This window comes from Sesamum indicum, linkage group LG10, assembly GCF_000512975.1.
Source record: "Sesamum indicum cultivar Zhongzhi No. 13 linkage group LG10, S_indicum_v1.0, whole genome shotgun sequence".
Lineage (NCBI taxonomy): Eukaryota > Viridiplantae > Streptophyta > Magnoliopsida > Lamiales > Pedaliaceae > Sesamum > Sesamum indicum.
The window spans coordinates 5,746,838-5,767,000 of NC_026154.1; the positions used below are offsets into that span (position 1 = coordinate 5,746,838).

Below are 20,163 nucleotides of genomic sequence, written 5' to 3' on the forward strand. Positions count from 1 at the left end.
TCAAATTGGAGTGCTCAGATGAGATCACCTTCAATATGTATATATATATATATAAGGTTGCATCTACAACAGGAAACTCATATTTCATTTATTTTATTTTTAGGATTAATTACATTAAGATCCCCTCTCAAAATATAAAATTACAGTTTTTTCTCATAAACTTTTGAAATTGACCCTTTTCGAGAATTCTCTATTTACAATTATACCCTTTCTGTTAGGGTTCGGAGAGAAAATTTCGATGTTAGCAAAAAAGAAATACATAAACTTATAATTTTACGTCACATTCAATGTATACGATTCTTGATAGTTTATTAGTATTTTCATTGATCAACAACTGCTTTTTCAATGACAATGATTCGGAATAATATTTTATTACAATTATACCATTTTAACTTAATATATATACATTTATTGCATTATACCATTACAAGTATGAAAGTATTACTACGGTATTTTTCTAATAAATTATAGGAAATGGTGTTGAATGAGGGGTAAAACTGAAAGTTCATTTAATTTTTTTAACGTCAGCATTTTTAATCCAAGCTCTTACAAAAGTAGTATAGTTGTAAACCGAGAATTCATTGACGGGGTGTGTAAGTGTAATTTAAAAAATATTAAAAAAAAAGATATAATTTGCATTTTGAGAGGGGTATAAACGTAATTAACCCTTTATTTCATTTTATTCTTTTGGTGTTTTAATTAAGCTTTGGGTTGGCCAATCATAGCGCCACCCTTGAAGGAATTTAATTAAAGGGGGATTTTGGGTGGATCGAGGTACTTTATTATTTTAATTAATTTTAAATGATAATAATCATTTTATATTAATATAATTTATATCTACATTAAATGCAAGAATATTTAATTTTAGATTAAGGTTATGAGTATATTTCAAGTCATTTTAAAGAATTCAAACATTTATATTTGAGTACATTTTACTCCGTTTTCCATTTAATGCCTCTCGGATTTTTCGACGTACGTATTTCCATTTTTTTTTAATAAAAAATAATTTATAAGTGTGTTTCGATCCATCTAATTCGCTCTTGAAATTTGAATTAATGTTTTTAAATTTGAATAAATACAAATTAATATTTGTAATTCTAATCACTCAAGAATTGAAGGAAATAAAATGTTAAGCTCTTGGTTAATTTCAATTAGTACTGTCGTATGTATAAGTTTAAGTATACTTTACATTTTCTATTTTTTTATTTTTTGAGGATATATTTAAAACTATCAACAATGCATTATTATTAATTTAAATTTTTTTAAACTATTATCAAATTTGAAAAAAAATTATTGTTTAAACTGAGTTGGGTTATTGATTGAGTCGAACTCGAACGACTTCTAATCGAATTGAATATGAGATGAGCTTGAATAGTTTGATGATTTCGAGCGTATATTATTATTCTTATTCAAATATGATCTGTTAAGTTTAACTAGTCGAGTTAAAATAAACTTCTATCGATTGATCACAATTAATTGTCAAATAATTTGATTAATTCTGATCTAGACATGTCTACGTCTTCTTGATCTCAATAGAATTTGTTGAGTTCATACCAACACATATGCACCGAATATCATCATAACTTCAAAGTTAGGCGTGCTTAAGACAACAGTAATATTAAGATAAATGACCGCCTGAAAACAGATAAATAATCGCCTGAAAACTTCTCATATTACCCCATTTTTTTTTTTTGAAAAAATAAAAAGTAGAATGCATACATTAGATGTTCGTTTTTGAACTATTAAAATCTTGGGCTGTTATATACTTTAGCAAATGCCAATGTTATATATATACATATATATATATGCTTTATCTTAACATTTTGTTCCTCGTATTTAGGTCTTATTCCACACACAAACACAAACACAAACACAGACACACACACCCATATATTTTTATATTTAATGTTGTCTATATTTGGTATTAAAGTGTATTCACTTTACCATTATGTAACTCCTTCACTAGCTGTTCTCCTCAAAGCAAGCCGATTTCTGCTCATCAACTTGGCAACTTGGAGTCCTTACAATTTTGCCTATGGGGAGACACCGTGTTTATGTACACACACACACACACATATATATATATCATTGATTTTATTTTTTTTATTTTTGTCGTTTATGAAGTAATCGATTGCAATTATATTATAAATTTTAATATTATTAGCTAGAATTAATTATTATATTTAAACTCTTTCTAACATTATATTATTTTTTAAAGAAGTTTGAAATTACACTTACACCCCCTTTGAAAATTCTTCATTTACATCTGACCTCCTTTGGTTAGGGTTTGGATGGAAAATATTGAAGTTAGTAAAAAATATTATATAAATATTTCATTTTTCACCTCATTTAGCTTTCTCAAGTATATTTTTGTACTTATAAGAGGATAAATGTAATATATATATATATATATATATATAAAGGCAGGTTAGCATCATTATATTTTTTTCCTTATAAGTACAAAATTACTATATGGCAATTCTGAACGAGGGAAAAAGTTGAAAATTTTTGTAATTTTTTTTTGCTAGTGTCAATATTTTTTGTGCAAATCCTAACGAAAGCGGGCAAAATGTAAACTGTGGATTTTCAGGAGTATAAGTGTAATTTCAAAATTTTTTGAGCGAAAGTATAATTTTATATTTTTAGAGGAGATTTAAGTGTAATTAACTCTATTAATTAAAAGAATCAACATGTCAGTCATCGCCATCTAATAATATTAATGAGCTAATAGACAGAGAGAGCTTCGACGTACTAAAGTAGATTAATATCGATTTATATGTGGAATTTAAATTTAGAATTTCATAATTATAAGATATCAATTTTATCAACTAAATTAGACCTGATCGACCAAATGACGAGCCCATTATCAATAATCAGGGTATAAGATTAATTGCCCCCAAATAACTAATAAAAATCACTAAATAAACAAAGAAATTAAGGGACAAATGGTGAAGAAATAAAGGGTTTATAAACATGATGATGCCCTTGAAATAACTCGGAACTCACATGTCATAGTGTACTATGATCCATTATGGGTACCTTTTTTCTCCATACAATAAGGGTACTTTATGCTACTAAAATTATAGTACTATCCACTTTAAATATACCACTAAACTCAACTATAAGTACTTCACTTCAATAAGAAAAATGTGCATCCATTTCATAATTGTAATACACTTTCCTTGCAATGACACCATCTTTAGTAATTTGAATTGATTTAGGTATCGAAAAGTTTTAATTTACGAATCTTGCGCTCTTATATTGTTTATGTTGTGTATTGAAGTCGAAAAGAGCTAAATTTTAGTATTGACTTTAGATGGCTATAATAACTTAATATCAACGTTCCTTGGACGCGGACTTGACTTGATGCACGACACAGTGGGATTAATATATTTTGGCATTTATATGTTAGAGACTTGCTAAGTTTTGCTATATGTGCGAGAAACTTGGACATATTATCCAACTATACTAGCTTTATGTCGAAAAAGGTTCCATTGATCCAAGTGAAGACAAGTCGTTTGGTCATTGGTTAACAAGGCAGGGGTTCAGGTAACAATCAAGATTTGGACACCATGAACGTCTTAAGTTCAGTGGTAGCTACTAGGAATGGAAAAACAAGAACAAGAAGGGAAAGATTAAAATTTTGCACACACATTTAACTGTATTATATTATTTTGTATGCATATTTTCATTATTTCTACACTCAAATCACTATTGACTTGATCGTCGAAGTGCTAATCCTATTTTGTAGGTTTCTCATTTAGAAGTTTGAAAAAGCCCAAATACTTGAATACAACTTATTGGGCCCTGTTTTGCATCTTTGCTCGCATCAACTGTCATCACATATTAATCATTCTCTTTATTTTAGAGAGTATCTTTTTGATGTTTATATATATTTTTAAATTGACTTCGTACATAATTTAATTCAGAAATAAAAATTTATTCTAAACAAGTTTATTAACAAAAATGATATACTCCAAAAATTACTAAATATTTTTATACTTATTCATACTTTATGAATAATATTCGGATGTACCAAATTATGTGTAAATATCACATAATTTAATGTGGGATTTTATACACATTTACTAATTAAGTTATTACTAAACTAATCTCCAATATACAATCAAAATGATTAAACAGTTACTTATTTCCACCATTTAGTTAATCAAGTACTTTAACACTTTAAATTTTTTAAATAATTAATTAAAAAAAATATGTAAAGTATTGTTACAAATTTGCTTTGGTATTAATTGCCATATACTTTTATAGATAAATCAAGAATATTTTTATTATTAAATACTAGATAAAATTTTCGTTTATCAATCTAATTAATGTACTTAATAAATATTTAAAAAATAATAACTTTTAATACTTATTTCATATTACTGTTTAATAATTTAAAATTTTACTGAATGAGCTCGATCTCCAACCAATAAAACAAGTTGAAAAAGAGCTAATATTGAAATTGAGTTCGAGCTAAAAAAAATAACCTCATCAAACTAGAACCTTAAAATTAACTTATTTTGTGGCGCTCGATTCGAACTCAATTCAATTCATTTCAACCCCCTATTTTGGCTCATAATCAGGGCAGGATTCTGAAAGTTTACTTAAACCTATCAATAAACTCAAACTTTAAGTTTTGGTATATTATTTGATGGGAAAAGTATTATTTTAGTCCATTAAGTATGCTTAATTTTAATTTTAGTCCGATAACTATGACCATTTTTGTTTAGGTCTAGTAACTTACGAAATTGCTTACTTTTAGTCCTCTGGCAGATTTTCGGACAATTTTACCTCTATGAGTGCAAATGGACTAAAACTGTCTTTCAAAAGTTGCATAGAGGTAAAATTGTCCGAAAATCTGCCAAAGGACTAAAAGGAAGCAATTTCGTAAGTTACTGGACCTAAACAAAAATAGACATAGTTATCGGACTAAAATTAAAATTAGGCATACTTAGCGGACTAAAATAATACTTTTCCCTTGTTTAATTGAAAGATAATATATTTATGAGTCTTATTGAACTCTTCCATTCGAAACACATGGTATTTATCAGGTAAATTCATTTTGATCCCAACTTTTGTATTTAACTATAAATTATTTATCTCATGAGATATTTGGCTCACTAATTTCCCGCCAAACAAGGCGACTTTTCTCATAGGGTAAATTGCAAATTACCTCCTATATTACGTAAAATGTTTACATAAGTTTTTGTGAAACATAAAATACCTTTTTTATCCCTCTATATTTTCTAATAAGGAGCAGAATGCCTCCCCGGCGAGGGGAATAATTTGCTTCTTTTTGACAAAACATAGTGGATAAAATGATAGTTTATTTTTCATAGGGACTTATATAAATATTTTGAATAACACGAGAGGTAGTCCGTAATAACCATTTTCTCATATAAAACTTTACTTTTTTAATTAAAAATCGTTGATACGGAATATTTTATAATTAGTTGATTGATATCTTGTATATTATCATTAGTTGATTTATAGGTGTGTAATTACACACAACAAAACCTCGTGCTTTTAATTTGTGAAAGAAAAACAATACTAAAAAAATTAGAATCAAGAGATAAATCGCACTAGCGTTTTACAAGAAAAAGTACAATTCTACACATTTTGAGAGGTAAACAAAGATGAAATACAAGCAAATATGTTAAATAAATACTATGTTGACTTAATATTTGCACTTGTGTTTTGTTAATATTAATTATTTTTTTAAAAAAATAAATAATTTTATTTTGATTATAATATATCAGATTTAATTTTTTTTTTCCAAACACTTGTCATTTTATATTATTGAAATATTGAATACTATTAGAAAAAAGTGAATGTTTGATTCAATAATGCTCTCACAAGTAATATAATTGTTCATTCATACAAAATAAATAAACTTGCATGATTGCCAAAAATATTTTTATTGCAATTTAATTTGTATTTTTCTATGCAATTAGAATAATATCAGATAAGAAAAAATTATAAAAATTATAAAATATTAAATACGTGAAATTATAAATTTTATTAGTGTTAAATTATTCCAATTATTTATAAACGCTAACATCGATGTTAGATGAAAAAAATTGAAAATAATTTAAAAAGGACAAATTTGAATTAAAATTATTAGATTGAGGGCAAAGTAATCTAAAAGGAAGTTCAATTTATTTACCAAAAAAAAAAATATATATATCAAAGCACTTGGAAGCACCCGCTAAGGTAACTTTTGGCTTAAAAGCTTTTTGTATCGATTTTGAAAACAGAAGATGACATCCTAAACACCTAAAACGTGTCTTTTTGAAATCAGAAACTCAAAAGCACATTTTCAAAACTTTCACAAATACTCCTTAAAACCACTTAAAATAGAGTACTTATAATTTTTCAAAAAAATAAGGAGTATTAGTGCGATTGGAGTCAATATAACTTACCTAATTTATATTATTATCTTCATCCTAACTTTGCAACCATATGTGAATAATTACACAAAGATCCAAATTATAAGCAAGAAAATATAAAAGAACATGAGATACCAATAAATAAATAAGGGTAAATTACATTCACACTTCTTAAGTTTTAGTCTATAATTACAAATATGTTTCTATTAGATTTTAAAAATTATAATAAACCTGCTTCACATTTGTTTCGTCTTACATACAACTCACTTAATAGGGTTCCGTCAAATTTTACTTGTGATACTGCAAAATTATTCCTTACGAAATTTTGATTGTAATTTGATTCTTTTTTGGACTAAACGGCACTTTGATAGGTGTCGGATGTTAATATCTATTTCTGGGATTTTCGTCTTCGCCAATTTTTATTCAATATTTCTTCGGTTTTTCTTTCTATTGGTAAAGGGTGAGGATACTTAAATACTTTTACACTTTTCCGATTGCGCTGGTGATTTTCTTGCAAGCGTTAAGGGATTAGTTATAATTTTCGATCTAATAGGATGTATTTATAATTAAACTAAATTTTAAAAAAAATTCGAATGTATTTTACCCAACAAATAAATATAAAACAAATAAATTGAAAATGTTAATTATTAATTTTACTCTGATTATTCAAATTTCATCACACGCCTCGTTTTTTCAAAAAAAAAAAATCAATAATTATATCGTCAAATCAATATTTTAGTAAATAAAACTTTTATTCAACGCATCCATTATTACATTAATGTCTTTCAATTAATGATTCACTTTATACATACGGTATTGTATCAATAATTCAATAAATAATTTATTTAATTCATATTTTGAATATTGGGATTACAAACTCCATAAATGAAAAAAGACTTTATGTTGTGATAATTCAATCCCTCAATGCCACCACATACATAAGTTAGATTTGAAGTATTGGTCTCTTGTCAACTTAATAACAAAAAGTGTTTGAACAGTAATTCCAAAAATAAGAAAGTCCACAAAGACAAAGAAACATACAAAGAAAGTAGTTAAAAGGAAAAATACCATAAATCATACTTTCTTCAAATGGTTAATTATACGTATGACTTTCTTCAAAAGTACGAAATCATACTTTCCTCGGAAATAGTTTTGAAGTTATACTTACACCTCCTTCAAGAACTATCCATATACGCCTATCCCCCTTTTATTAGGGTGTGGACGAAAAATATTGACGTTAGCAAAAGAATTACATAAATTTTCTTTGCCCCTCATTTAAATTGGACAAAATTGAAAATTCATATAATTTCTTTTGCTAACTCCAACATTTTTAGTTTAAACAGTAATGGAAGGGGGTCAGATGTAAACGAAAAAATTTCAGAGGGGATGTAAGTATAATTTTTTAACTTCTTTCAAAAAAAGTGTAATTTCGCATTTTTAGGGGGTCTAAGTGTAATTAACCCTAAAGAAAATCAGAACAACACTTAAGAGGGTGTTTGGGTGAGCTTATAATCTCCTCAAACATCTCATAAGATTGATGTCTGAGAGCTTATAAGATGCTATGAAATATTTGGTAATTTTTTAGAGAAATATTTTATAGATCTAAAAATAAAATGTTAAGAACTTAAGTAATCAACATTTACCATAGTTTTGGTTATAGTGAATACATATACTAATACTATGAATTTAGCGGGATAATTACAGTTTTGGTCCTCATATATTTCACTAATTCGTTTTCAATCCCGAAATATATTGAAGTTTATTTTAGTCATCCTTAGGCCTAATTAATGACCATTTTGCCCTTTCAAAGAAAACATCTAGTCCAACTTTCTTTTTCTTATGCTCATGATCAGGCCCAATATGCTTTCAAAAATAAAATTAAGCCCCCATAATTCATACACTAGAAAAAAATTTACTATTGGCTACAATATTAATAGCTATGGCTAAAACACTGGTAAATGCTGCTATTAACTGCTGTTAAATAAAACTGATGTAAAAAATTAGCTTTTTATTTGAATGAAATTAATAATTATGTTTTTTTAGTGATTTGGAATTATTAGTGATGTAATATCGTTGCATTATAAAGAAAATATTAATTATTAGTTTATTAAGTTAGTGATTGAAAAAGTTGTATATGTACGTTATACATAAAAAGTAATAATTGGGATAAGAATGAAGGTAAAAGTTTCTTTTTTTTTTTTTATGAATCAATTATAATTAAATTATAAATTTCTTTTTTATAGCAATTAGATCATGAATTTTAAATATCGACAATCGATATATAAATTATCAATATCAAATATTTATAATTAAATAACAAGAGATTGATAATTAATTACTATTAAAATAGATTAACACCTACACATTAATAGAATTCAAAACCATTACCTCATAACTATGAAGCCTAAAGGTCAAATGAGAATATCTTTACTAAGAATATCAATAAAAAAATTATACAGATAATTATATTTCCCTCTCCTGAGGTTTGATGTAATTATACGTAAACTTTTTACAATTTGCAAAATTACATCCAACACTTTGAAATTTGCTTTCTAATAAATAAATTCTTTCATTAGTCAAAATTCACTGAATTCGTTTATATCAACGAAAAAATTGAATGAAAATTGATATTTACTATCGATTGACTTATTAATAACTTAATGTAGGTCAAATAATAATTGTTTTCAAACTAAAGTATCCTTCTATTGGTGAAGTTATACCTCCTCACATGCATTAACGCGTAAAGACATTTGAGGGTAATATGGTGATAAAAAGATTTATTTGAATTGAAATAAATCAGTATAAGCCAGTCGAGATTAGACACAGATTTTTTTTTATTTTTTTATTAATATAAGAAAATTCGATAAATTTTGTGTAACGAAGATATTTATTTGTTAGATAAAAATAAATTTCAAGGAAGCTAAATACAATTATTTTAAAAAATAAAAAATTTACAAATAATTATATTAAATCTCATGGGAAGAGTAATTGTCCGAAAAATATATATTTTCACTCCCATCATTATTTGAGAAATTGAAAATTGAAAATAAAACAAAAAGATGTGTTGATGTGCGTGAAACCAAACTCCAATGATGTTCATATCATTACAGGTCTGTAAATGTCAATTTTCCCACCACAGAAGAGAAATATTAAAGTTCGATGGCACCTGACTTTAAAGCCAAGAGCCCTTTTCTTCTGGCCAATAACTGAGCAAGACAAAGTATAAAGAAGCTCCAAATCTTTTCTTCTTTTTAAAAGGAAAAACAAGAAAAATATGCCATAGAAATGCTATGCTGTCAGTGCGTCAGCTCCTTCCACTTCCCCTTTTTCACAAAAGGAAAAATCTTTTTTCCTCTCCGCTCCAAACCCAGAAATTTTTCCACTTTATGTTGCTGAATTCCATCTGGGAAAAGAAAATTACATACATATATACATGTATATGTATATGTATATGTATGTGTATGATGTTGTCCCATATTCACACGCGTGCAACCAAAATATATAAATAGGCACACCATAAAGTTGCTTCCATTTGTATACTACTACCTTCTTTTTTCCTTCCTACGTGCACTTCAGATTCCCCCTTACTTTTTCCCCCCACCCTCTTCGCCTTCTTACCACTTCAATTCATTAGCTTAGAGAATCTTTTGAGCTTAACTCTTGTTCTAATCCTTAATCCTCGGTTTCTCCGCAAAAGGGTCTTCGTTGTTTTGTTTATATATTCATGTTTTTCCTCTTTTCTTGAGCCCCTAAACGAGTTAAATCTTGATCCCGTAATATAATAGTGTTGTTTGGTTGTGCATGTTTGTGCTCTGATGGCTAGCTCAAGTGGGACTTATAAGGAAGGGAGTAATCAGCAGGGCCATGGCCCTGCCTCTCCTTACAATGGCAACTCCGTGCATGGAGAGTGGGGTATGCCAACTTTCCAGCACCAGCAGACCATCTCCATGGACTGGACTCCTGAGGAACAAACCATATTGGAGGAGGGTTTGGCCAAGTAAGTGAATCTTGTGTTTCTTCTTTTGTGATTTATTGATTTTTCTAGGAAAGTTAATTCTTTGTGGTTATGGAACTTATTGCTGGTTTTTCTGTGTGGTTTATTGATGTTGTCGTTTGGTTCTTGTTATTTGGACAGGTTTTGATTGATTGTGTGGTTTTTCTAGTTTTGATTCACATCGAGTAGCTAGATTTCGGTGAAGAGATTTAATAGATGCATGTGATTTGTGCATATTTTGCAGAGGAGATTTGTGCGTGGTTAAGGAAAACAGACACGTATCAGCTTGGAATCTTGAAGTGATTTGTTTTTCTTCTTTTTTGTTTTCTTGTGTTAAATTAAGTAGCCTTCTCTGCTTTCGAGTTTGATTGGCTTCTGATGAATTTCTTTCCCAGATCGGTTAGTGCAGTTATTGCTTTCGTTCAATTTAATAGTTTCCTTCTTTGTCGCCAACTCCTTTTTCTTTTTCAGTTGGAGTCTGCTTTATATCTCAATAAAGTAGAATGGGATGTATGAGCTTTAGAAAAATTAAGATTGAAGATAATACGCGTGATGTATGAGGTTTAGAAAATTTAAGATCGAAGATAATGCGCGTGATGGATGTTCATTTATTTGACTTCAGACTAATGTTTCCAATGGAAGTATTTTGTATGTTTGAGTACTAATTTCTTTACTTGGATCTAATAATTTAGAGAATAAATTCCTTTTCTTTAATGTTCCTGAACTACATCTTTAATGGGTCCCAAGTTGGATTGCTTGGATTTCCTTTCTTCGGGGGGTGGGATGGGGGTGTTTGAACAGGAGAGGGGGATCAAGATGGAGAGATAAGATGGCTCTCTGCAAGTTCAGGTTATTATTCCCACATCATTTATTCTGGGACCTTAAACTCTTATCTGTCATTAGTTTTTCCCCTTCGCTCGTTCGACAAGCATATCTTCACATCATAGTACTTTGGTACTAGGGGTCAAGTTTCAATCTTATGGTAATGGTATTACTTGTGTCCTCCTAACATCTTGTGTTATCTATATGAACAATCCATGTAGATTTGGTCGCACTTTCTGGTAATGGAGGATGGATATGGGGTTTTCAAATTTTAGCGTCAATGCAGTGCACTAACTGCGTAGCTGAACCCAGAGCCCAGAGCATTTTCTGTTCTCAATGCAAGATTTCAGAAATTCATATATTTTACAATTCTTCTTTCCTAGAATGCTTGCTTTTGTTCCTCCGTCAAGAAATATGGTGGTATGGATTACAACATCTTTACCCAGTCTGGTTAAAAGAACTTATACAATAGATCATGCTTTTTAGTTATATGATATTTAGGTTTATTAGTTTACACCCTGAAGAGAACTACGTCGTGCTACTTCTTTGGCAGATGATAAGCTAAAGTAATTACTTAAGTTATATAGACTTTTTGTGCCCGCCTTCTCAACTTAGTGAGTTGCCTTAGATCAATCATAAGATGACTTGAAGAAAGGAGAAGGGAAAATTACATTTTGGCCTGTTAATCACATCATACGCCATCAGTTATATCTCAATTAACAATGGTAGCTTCGATGATTTCACCGTCATCCCCTGCCACCATCTTGTTATACTTTTTACAGTTTCTACAATTTAAAAAATCTTTTATTATCAATTATATTCTCTAACATGTAATTATATTTCTCTAGGAACAAAATTCGCTCTCAGAAAGTTTTTTGGCATTTGAAGTAGAATCCTGAATTCCTGATTATGGTCAATAGATTCTATGCTACACTTTTAAACTCCTAGGAGACCGGTATAAAGTATCATAGCTTGTGATGTTAAAACTACCATTTGTTTTGATGACGAAATTCTGTTATAAAAATATCAGCATACTTCCTCTCTAAGCTGCTTATGGAAAGAACCCCTATTTTCAAATTCTTTTTCGTTAACGAAGATTGACAAGGTGCTACCCATTCGAGGAATGTATGCAATACCATATTCAAGGGAAAGTTGAAAAGTAATGCGACGTTAATGCTGAAAGACGCATTTGGAGATCCCGATATGCAAATTCAACCTGTAAACAATGATAATATGATGGCAAGTGGCATTATTCAAAGTTTATAATCAGCATCCTTGTTGGCAACTCTCTTTTCATTGATGGGAAGTAGAGACATGTCATTGGCAGTGGGAAGGAGAATAAATACCATCTAAAAGTCACTTGAAAATGATGGGATATTAAGACTCAGATGTATTTTCTGGCTATTATCCGCCCAACTTTCCAAGGTTGAAAACACTTTTCTCTTAACTTCTCATGCAGGACTTTCTTGTGTCGCCTCAAGCTTCCACTAACGCTAATTGTTTTGCTGCTAATCTTGACTGTTGATTATGATTCTGACTCTCGACCACTTGTCAGAAATATTTGAACCTTGGTAACTAGAAATAAGTTTCCGAGAGTATTTCTTTTTTCTCTGTTTTTTCAGTTTTTTCAAATCCATTAAGTCAATATTAGTTTTATTTAGTTTCTCTGAGTTGCAGTTTGCATATATTTGAAGTTTTTACTATTGCATAGTTAGTGCCTCTGCAAGTCATCATCCTGGATTTGATTTATATCATACCTGTAACCTGTTTCTTTTGCAACTGGATTAGATTGACTTTCCTATTACTGTCAATGCCTGTAGATATGCCTCTGAGTCAAACATAATCCGCTATGCAAAGATTGCTGTGCAGCTAAAGAATAAGACGGTGCGAGATGTGGCATTGCGCTGCAGATGGATGACAGTGAGTTTTATCATCTGGATTCTGCTAAATTGTTGATCTTGAATACTTTAGCTGCATTATTATTATTCATCTTCTGGAAGTGGCAAAGTGTGGAGATATGGGAGTTTCACATTTGTCCGCTGGTGGGATTGCAACAATTTAGTGGACAACACATGGCCTAACTATTGTTTTTGTATACCATTTAACTATTGTCCAAGACTTGCTGAATTTCTTTTCCTTTAATTGGTGAAACAGCTATTTTGTCAAACTTAGCAATGCTATTATTCAGATTGGAAGATTGAGAAAAATAATTTATGACTTGCGATTTCTAATTGAGAATAGTGGAAACAACTCCCTTGAGAGATAATGTGTGGGAAGGATAACCATAAGTTGGTTCTAATTATCATCTATGCATAATATATTTTTTAGTGTTGTTATCTTATATGATTCATTTAACTCTGCAGAAGAAAGAAATTAGCAAGAGAAGAAAAGAGGATTTCAGTGCAAGGAAATGTAAAGATAGAAAGGTAAGCAATTTCATTCCATATGCAGCTTTGGTGTGCTGTTTTTCCCACTTTTATAACTTTTCTACTTCTTTGTATGTATATCTTCAATAGCATACCCAAGAAAAAATTTTAATGTTGCCAAGGCTATTAGAGATATAGTGGATAAAAGCTGCAAGACTCCTGCTTCAAGTAATGGATAGTGTACAATACATTAAGAAATCGTAATGCACATTCTGAAATGTGCAAAAAACGAGAAGGATTAATTAAATACAAGAACATATAAACTTTTTACGTGGTTTTGAGCAATCCTTGTACATCAACTAAAAAGTGCTTTTGATAGGATAAAACTTTATAAAATTATGATAAATAAACCACCATTGATTATTTATACTAGATTGTCTGAAAAACATTGCAATTAGAAATTCATAAAATGTATGCCGATAAATTTATTTCATATATACTAGAAATTACTAAGGCAGGTATACAAAAAGTTATGGTGGCTTATTTAGAAGTCTGTATTTCTCCTGCTGCTGATGTTGTCTTCCTTGACCTCATCTCTAATACAGGGGTTTGTGCTAAATGCTTTGTATGAGATCCTTTTAGCCCAGGAAATAGCTGGAATGCGATGTTTCCATGTTTGCAGTCGAATTGTAAATAAATGGAATTGGCTGAGGACAGGCCACCAGTTAATACTGGAGTCTATGTAGGACTTGATGCATCCTTAAATAGAATATCCTAATTACTTATTAAATAAAGATAAATTAAACGTTCACTTCATTAGTTTACCCGGACACCTGCAATATTGCGTATGCATGCAATGTAAAGAAATTTCACCTCAAAGATGATATGGATGCAATACAGTACCACAGTTTGTGTTAGATGCATATATTCCAAGATGATGTTATCTTTACAATCCAAAAAAAGGGGAAACATCAAATGGTTACTCAACTAAACAAAGTCTTCTGTTTCCATAACACAGGCTACCAAATACCTTTTTACGAAAATGGACATGGAATTCAGACGTCAGTGTTTCAAATAATGACTCCGTAAAGTAGACGTTCTCAGGAGGGCCTTTGAGCATCTCATTTGTTGTGTGATATTCGTGAAATACTTCAGTCCTTAGCTGTTCATTGATTTTGATATTCTTTAATCACTTGTTGCCATTTTGGGTTGACCGACTACTATTATGAGAACTCCGTAAACTATTTGTTCCTGTTGAGGATCCTATTCCTGCTACTTTCTATATGCTTACGTTGATTCTATGTAGACTTTCTGGACTCGAGTAATATGTTACCTACTTTTGCCAGGAAAAGGTTGTTGATTCTTTGGCAAAGCCTTCTCGCTTATCCATCCAGTCGGGATTCTCTCATGCACCAGGAATGGTTTCTAATTGCAACGACGATACCATCTCATACAATGGTTGGCTCATTTTCTAAATGACTAATGATCTGGGTTATAATAATAATACTAATATATATACATATATATTTATCATGAACTAATCATTAGTCGTGAACATTCATACTTGCTTATGGATTAAATTGCTTGATTGAGTCTAAAGTATTTCCATTATCATAAACTCATCGAGGCCACATGATATACTTAGAAAGTTTATAAAAAAATATTTTTTGAGTCCTTTCATTTGATGCATTTTGCAAGGATACTAGTAAACAAAGAGACTATCTATGGTTCTCATTTATGAAACTTTTTGACAGGACATTGTATGTCATTTTGATTTTTCCTTTCTTGATATACATACAGCTATAAGATATCAGATAGATGGCGCATCTTCTATTACTATTATTTTTAGCAGATAGCTGGTCAAATTGAAAGTCTTGATTTATCATCTAACATAACATAGTTCTTTAAAAACATATAAGAAGTGGATTCCATAGTTACTGTTTAGGGACTTTTGCTGTTATGTGAGATCAGATTACTACAACGAAGTGAAGAAAAAAGAACACATAATAGTCATGGTATGATATACACTAATTTAGTATCCTCACATATTTACTCAACCAGAGTTTCAACGAATTTTTCGATTTGCCAGGTCCTATTATGACAAGTTGTGATGCATCAATGGAGAACTATGAATTAGGACATTCAATTTGACACTTAAATATGCTTGAACTGATAAATTGCAATAAATGAGAATATAAGGTTTTGGCATACGCCTTACTCCAGCTCAACCCAAAAAAAAAGAATGATGCAGAAGATTAATGTCGATTGTTAATAGATGAAGAAAACTTTCCACTTCTGATGAACCATCATGACATAAAAACAGAACCTAATAAATCATTTATGCAGTAAGTACTGAAGAAAAGAGTAATAAGGTAATATCTTGAGCTTTATTTTTCTTTGTTTCTAATTATAGCAATAAAATGGAGAATGTTGTATGGAAAATAACGTAATAAGAAAATAACTAACCAAGTCGTGATCTAATATCTGTTCATTGGACGACTGTCTGGACACAGTCGGTTGTTTCCAATCATGCTTTATTCCAGATACCTGATATGCGGGAAAGACAAAAAGAAAGTTAAAGAAATTGTGTATTCAAAAGATAAGCTATACCACTAATTAAACTTTACTGAAGGAAATTGCAAGTTCCTTCAGTTCTTGAGTATATCAGAATCTTTTGTAGATTTATAGAATAACCTTCTTGCTAATGATGACATACAAAATTTTAGTGATATTGACGGATTTCAATGAATAAAAGCATATACAGGTTGGTTAAATTATGTTTACTTCATCCACAATGAAGTCGACGCATTGTTGGGAGTCTTCAGTCCCCTATAGTTGGTTCTTTTAGCCTTTGAGTTTCACTGGTTAATTATCTCAATAACCAATTGCTACTGGACTTACAAGAAAAAAGTAAGAACAGAGGCAAGTTTCTATAGTTTAGTTGAGATGCAAAAAGATATGCATGATGTGCTAAACATACGTGACTTGAAATACTGCTAAGTTATTTTCCTTTTTGCCTAATTCATTTGCAGACACCGTATCACATATAATATCTCCTAGTACCTAAGGTGGATTAGATGTATATGTCGATAGATATTCTCTAAGAGAATCTCCTTACTAGGTTGCATGCAGGTAAACCTCTCCCAAGAATTAATTAGTATTTCCATTCTGATCAAGGCATTAACACATGTGAGACTGTGGTCCTATACATTTGGTTGTGATCATTTGAATAGAGAGAGTCTAGGTTTCGCTTTTGATGATACAGGTGGATGCTTTCCGCGTGAGTAGATGTAGCAATAGTTAATTTCCAAAGATTAACATTTTGAAAAATTGCTGAAAGGAGTTGACATAACCTTACATTTGTAATAAAATCAAAACATGCTTCTGCAAATCTTATTTTATGGAACAATTTAACATCACGTCTTTTGATTTAGTTAAAGAAACTAGGAAGTGAAATTTTGGTTGCTAAGATAGTGAAAGAATTTTCTTATCTCGAAACTATATGGTAGAGAAGGAGGATTCATGCAACATCGTTTTCCCAACAGCGGGAAGCATTTTAATGGTGCTGTATGAAAAATGTATAAAGAGATACAGTATATATATATATATATATATATATATATATGCACGGCTAATTGTTTTACAGACAAGCTCTTAAATCGCCTAAGCTATTAAAGTTCTGAAGGATATTGGCCTCTTGGAATGAGATAATTGGAAGACTAGCATATTGTAGTGTGTTCTGTAGGATAAAGTGACTTCTGAGTAGGTTTTGTAAATTAAGAAAGTTGCCAAAACAGACGTCATAGTCACACTTCGGTTTTAGTTAAAGATGTGTTAAAGATTCGTTCCTTTTCATATTGCAGTATGTTCTCCAAGATCAGATGAATATAGAAACCGTAAAGGGCTCATACACTTTGGTAGGCTCAGACAATATAGCCTAGTAATCACAGTTATGATTAAGCTAATTATAATGTACTCATTGTGCTCGAGGAGCACAGTCTCAAATGTAAGGCATTCTTCTTCATCGCATTTGGTAAAGGAGTTTGACACCCATTCTTCTAACAGTACTGCTTGATTGAGCATTTCTGTGAAAGGGAAACCCTACTTTTAGACAATTATTATAGGTCACTTATTCACAGGTCTAAAATGAGATCAGATGGTCCCCTAAGAAAGGTGTTCAGAGAAACAGCCAAAGGCACAAGATCGTTCGTTACTGAGGAAATGGTTCTTTTCTTTAAAACATTTCTTTCGAGAGTGGTTTGTCTTTGGGGCCTAGAGAAGCAATGCAACTATAATGTCACCAATCACGCTTTCATTTTAAAAAGACAGATTTGCAGCTAAAAACATGGAATTTACATTTGAAATGTTAAAATGGTGATTAAATATTGTGACTAACCAATTTTCTGTATCAGCATACTAACTTATCTCTACCTTCTATGCAGACATTGCTGGGATCACCCGGCAGCTTCTTCAGCAGAATGCTTGGGCTTTTAAACAGATATCTGCAAATCTTGCCACTCATCAGGTTAAGCTTTTGTATGCCATTCTGTATATTTTCCTTTTAACTTTCCTAGTCGTCTTGGCACATTTATTAATGATTGGTTTAACATGTCTTGTGTAAGAACAAATATATAAATGAAAGTAATAATGTGTTCTTAGCTGTCACAGTTAGGTATACTTTTGTCTAGGGGAATATAACGAAAGAAATTCCTATATATATACTGATTAAACTGCCTTTACATATTTTACCAGACATGTCTGCATCTCCTCGACTGGCATACTCCCTTCTTTAATATGTAAGATAGACGCTGATACAATCGCTTTCTTGAATTCGCATCAAATGTTGGGCATCTGTTAACCATTTGATTAACAATTATTAATCATGTCTGCCGAGCATTGCCTACGTAAGATTATGGAGATGCTTAGATTTGTTGTGTTAACGAATTATAATCATACTCTGTGTAATCTTAATGCCAATAGTTATAGATAAGCTGCAGCAAGTTCAAATTTGTGTCATTGTGTATACATATTATGTCTTATGATCAGGACTTGCATCTTTCGTTCTGGTTGTTTTACATTGTCCAAGTTGCTTAACAAGTGTTATAGAAAACAGGTTATAAGATCTTTTGATGGAAATAACTGACGCACTCTCTCTCTCTCACTCACTCAGATACATGAAAACATTGGTCTTCTTAGTCAAGCTCGAGATAATATCTTGAAAATTTTGACCAAGTACGTCTCTATCCTCTTCGTTATGCTGTTTTCATGGCTTTGTTTGCTTTAATTTCGTACCTTAAAAGTATATCCGTGCTAAATATCACTTGATGCATCAGATTCTCTCGTAATAATTTCATGATATCCAGTGCTTGCTCTTTGTTTGGCGATCTGTTCTTCACAAACACCCCGTCCCTTTGCCTTCACCACATCAAAGACTTTAACTCTACTTTAATATGAAGTAGCATTGAGGTTGAGAAAATAGCGATGATGGGTATAGCAGAAAGTCGCAACAAATATATCTTTTTGTTTCTGTTTTTCATCTTACGTTGCATGCGTTCATCACTGTGGATTTGCATCGTCATCCAGCTTGAACGACATGGGCCCGACAATGAAGAAAATGCCTCCGCTTCCCAAACTGAACGAGGAGCTCGCCAACTCCATCCTCCCTCCCACAACGTTCCAAATCCAATGATAATCGAGCCGCTAATATTGCTACTGATTGCCGGACTTTAACAGAAGTTCCACACAGAAGAGCTGTTGAAGCAAGCTCCTCGGATCATCTTCCCTGACAGCAAAGGTGACAGCTCTATGTGCTGAAATTAGTGCTTGTTATCTGTTCTTTCCACATTGGGTGGGGAGGAATATTTTGTACCTTAATACTCTCAAAGTTTAGTTGATTCATAGCAGAGTAAGAAGGTGACAACATCGGATCGTATGTCAGTTGTAAAAACATTACATCCTGATAAAGAAAGCATGCATTATGTAGTTTGTTACTTTTCAAGAACTTGGACCAACTTTATGCTTGAGTACGACCTAATGTTTCGGCCAGTCGAATTCATACATACGTATATCAGCGTGTACGTATATATGAACCAGCCTATCCAAACAATGCTTTTTGCAACGAATTTTATAAGTAATACGTCCTAAATATAAATTTGCGATAGGTTTTGCAACTCTTTTGCTGCCTCTGATTTCAAGTAATATTCGTCCCAAATGCATTCAATTCCATTGTATGTTCGTCACAGATTAACATCATCATTTTTGCGTCCTCAAATTTCAAGTAATATTCGTTGCAAATACATTCAATCCCATTGTATGTTTGTTACAAATTAACATCATCATTGCCGCTGCCAAATCCATCAAGGACTGAGCTAAATTTAGCGATAGTTTGGACAGAAATGCCTCCTCCAATAGCGTGCCAAATTTGCTACAAAATTTGCGATGGAAGTCCGTCTCAAAATTTCATCAACACATAGCAACTATTTCTAAGTATATCGATTTCCTCTGCCGCTAACCTTGTCGCAAAATCTGTCGCAAAATCCGTCATAATTTGCAAATACTTGTTAACCGTTGCAATTTTCCGTCGAAA

At 31.1% G+C, this 20,163-nt stretch overlaps 1 protein-coding gene across 1 annotated transcript; it reads left to right on the forward strand.

Moving 5' to 3' along the window:
• LOC105172002 lies at positions 9,687–19,624 on the forward strand. Its single transcript, XM_011093319.2, has 7 exons — positions 9,687–10,392; positions 13,032–13,131; positions 13,575–13,637; positions 14,924–15,035; positions 18,020–18,102; positions 18,748–18,809; positions 19,161–19,624. Exons 1-7 carry the CDS (start codon positions 10,211–10,213, stop codon positions 19,264–19,266), a joined length of 708 nt encoding a protein of 235 aa, XP_011091621.1. The 5' UTR covers positions 9,687–10,210; the 3' UTR covers positions 19,267–19,624.

Coding starts and splice junctions, on each gene's coding strand:
- LOC105172002 (XM_011093319.2), top strand. CDS start 10,211: ATGGCTAGCTCAAGTGGGACTTATAAGGAAGGGAGTAATCAGCAGGGC. Junction 13,132..13,574: donor TGCGCTGCAGATGGATGACA/GTGAGTTTTATC, acceptor TTAACTCTGCAG/AAGAAAGAAATTAGCAAGAG. Junction 18,103..18,747: donor CAAATCTTGCCACTCATCAG/GTTAAGCTTTTG, acceptor TCACTCACTCAG/ATACATGAAAACATTGGTCT.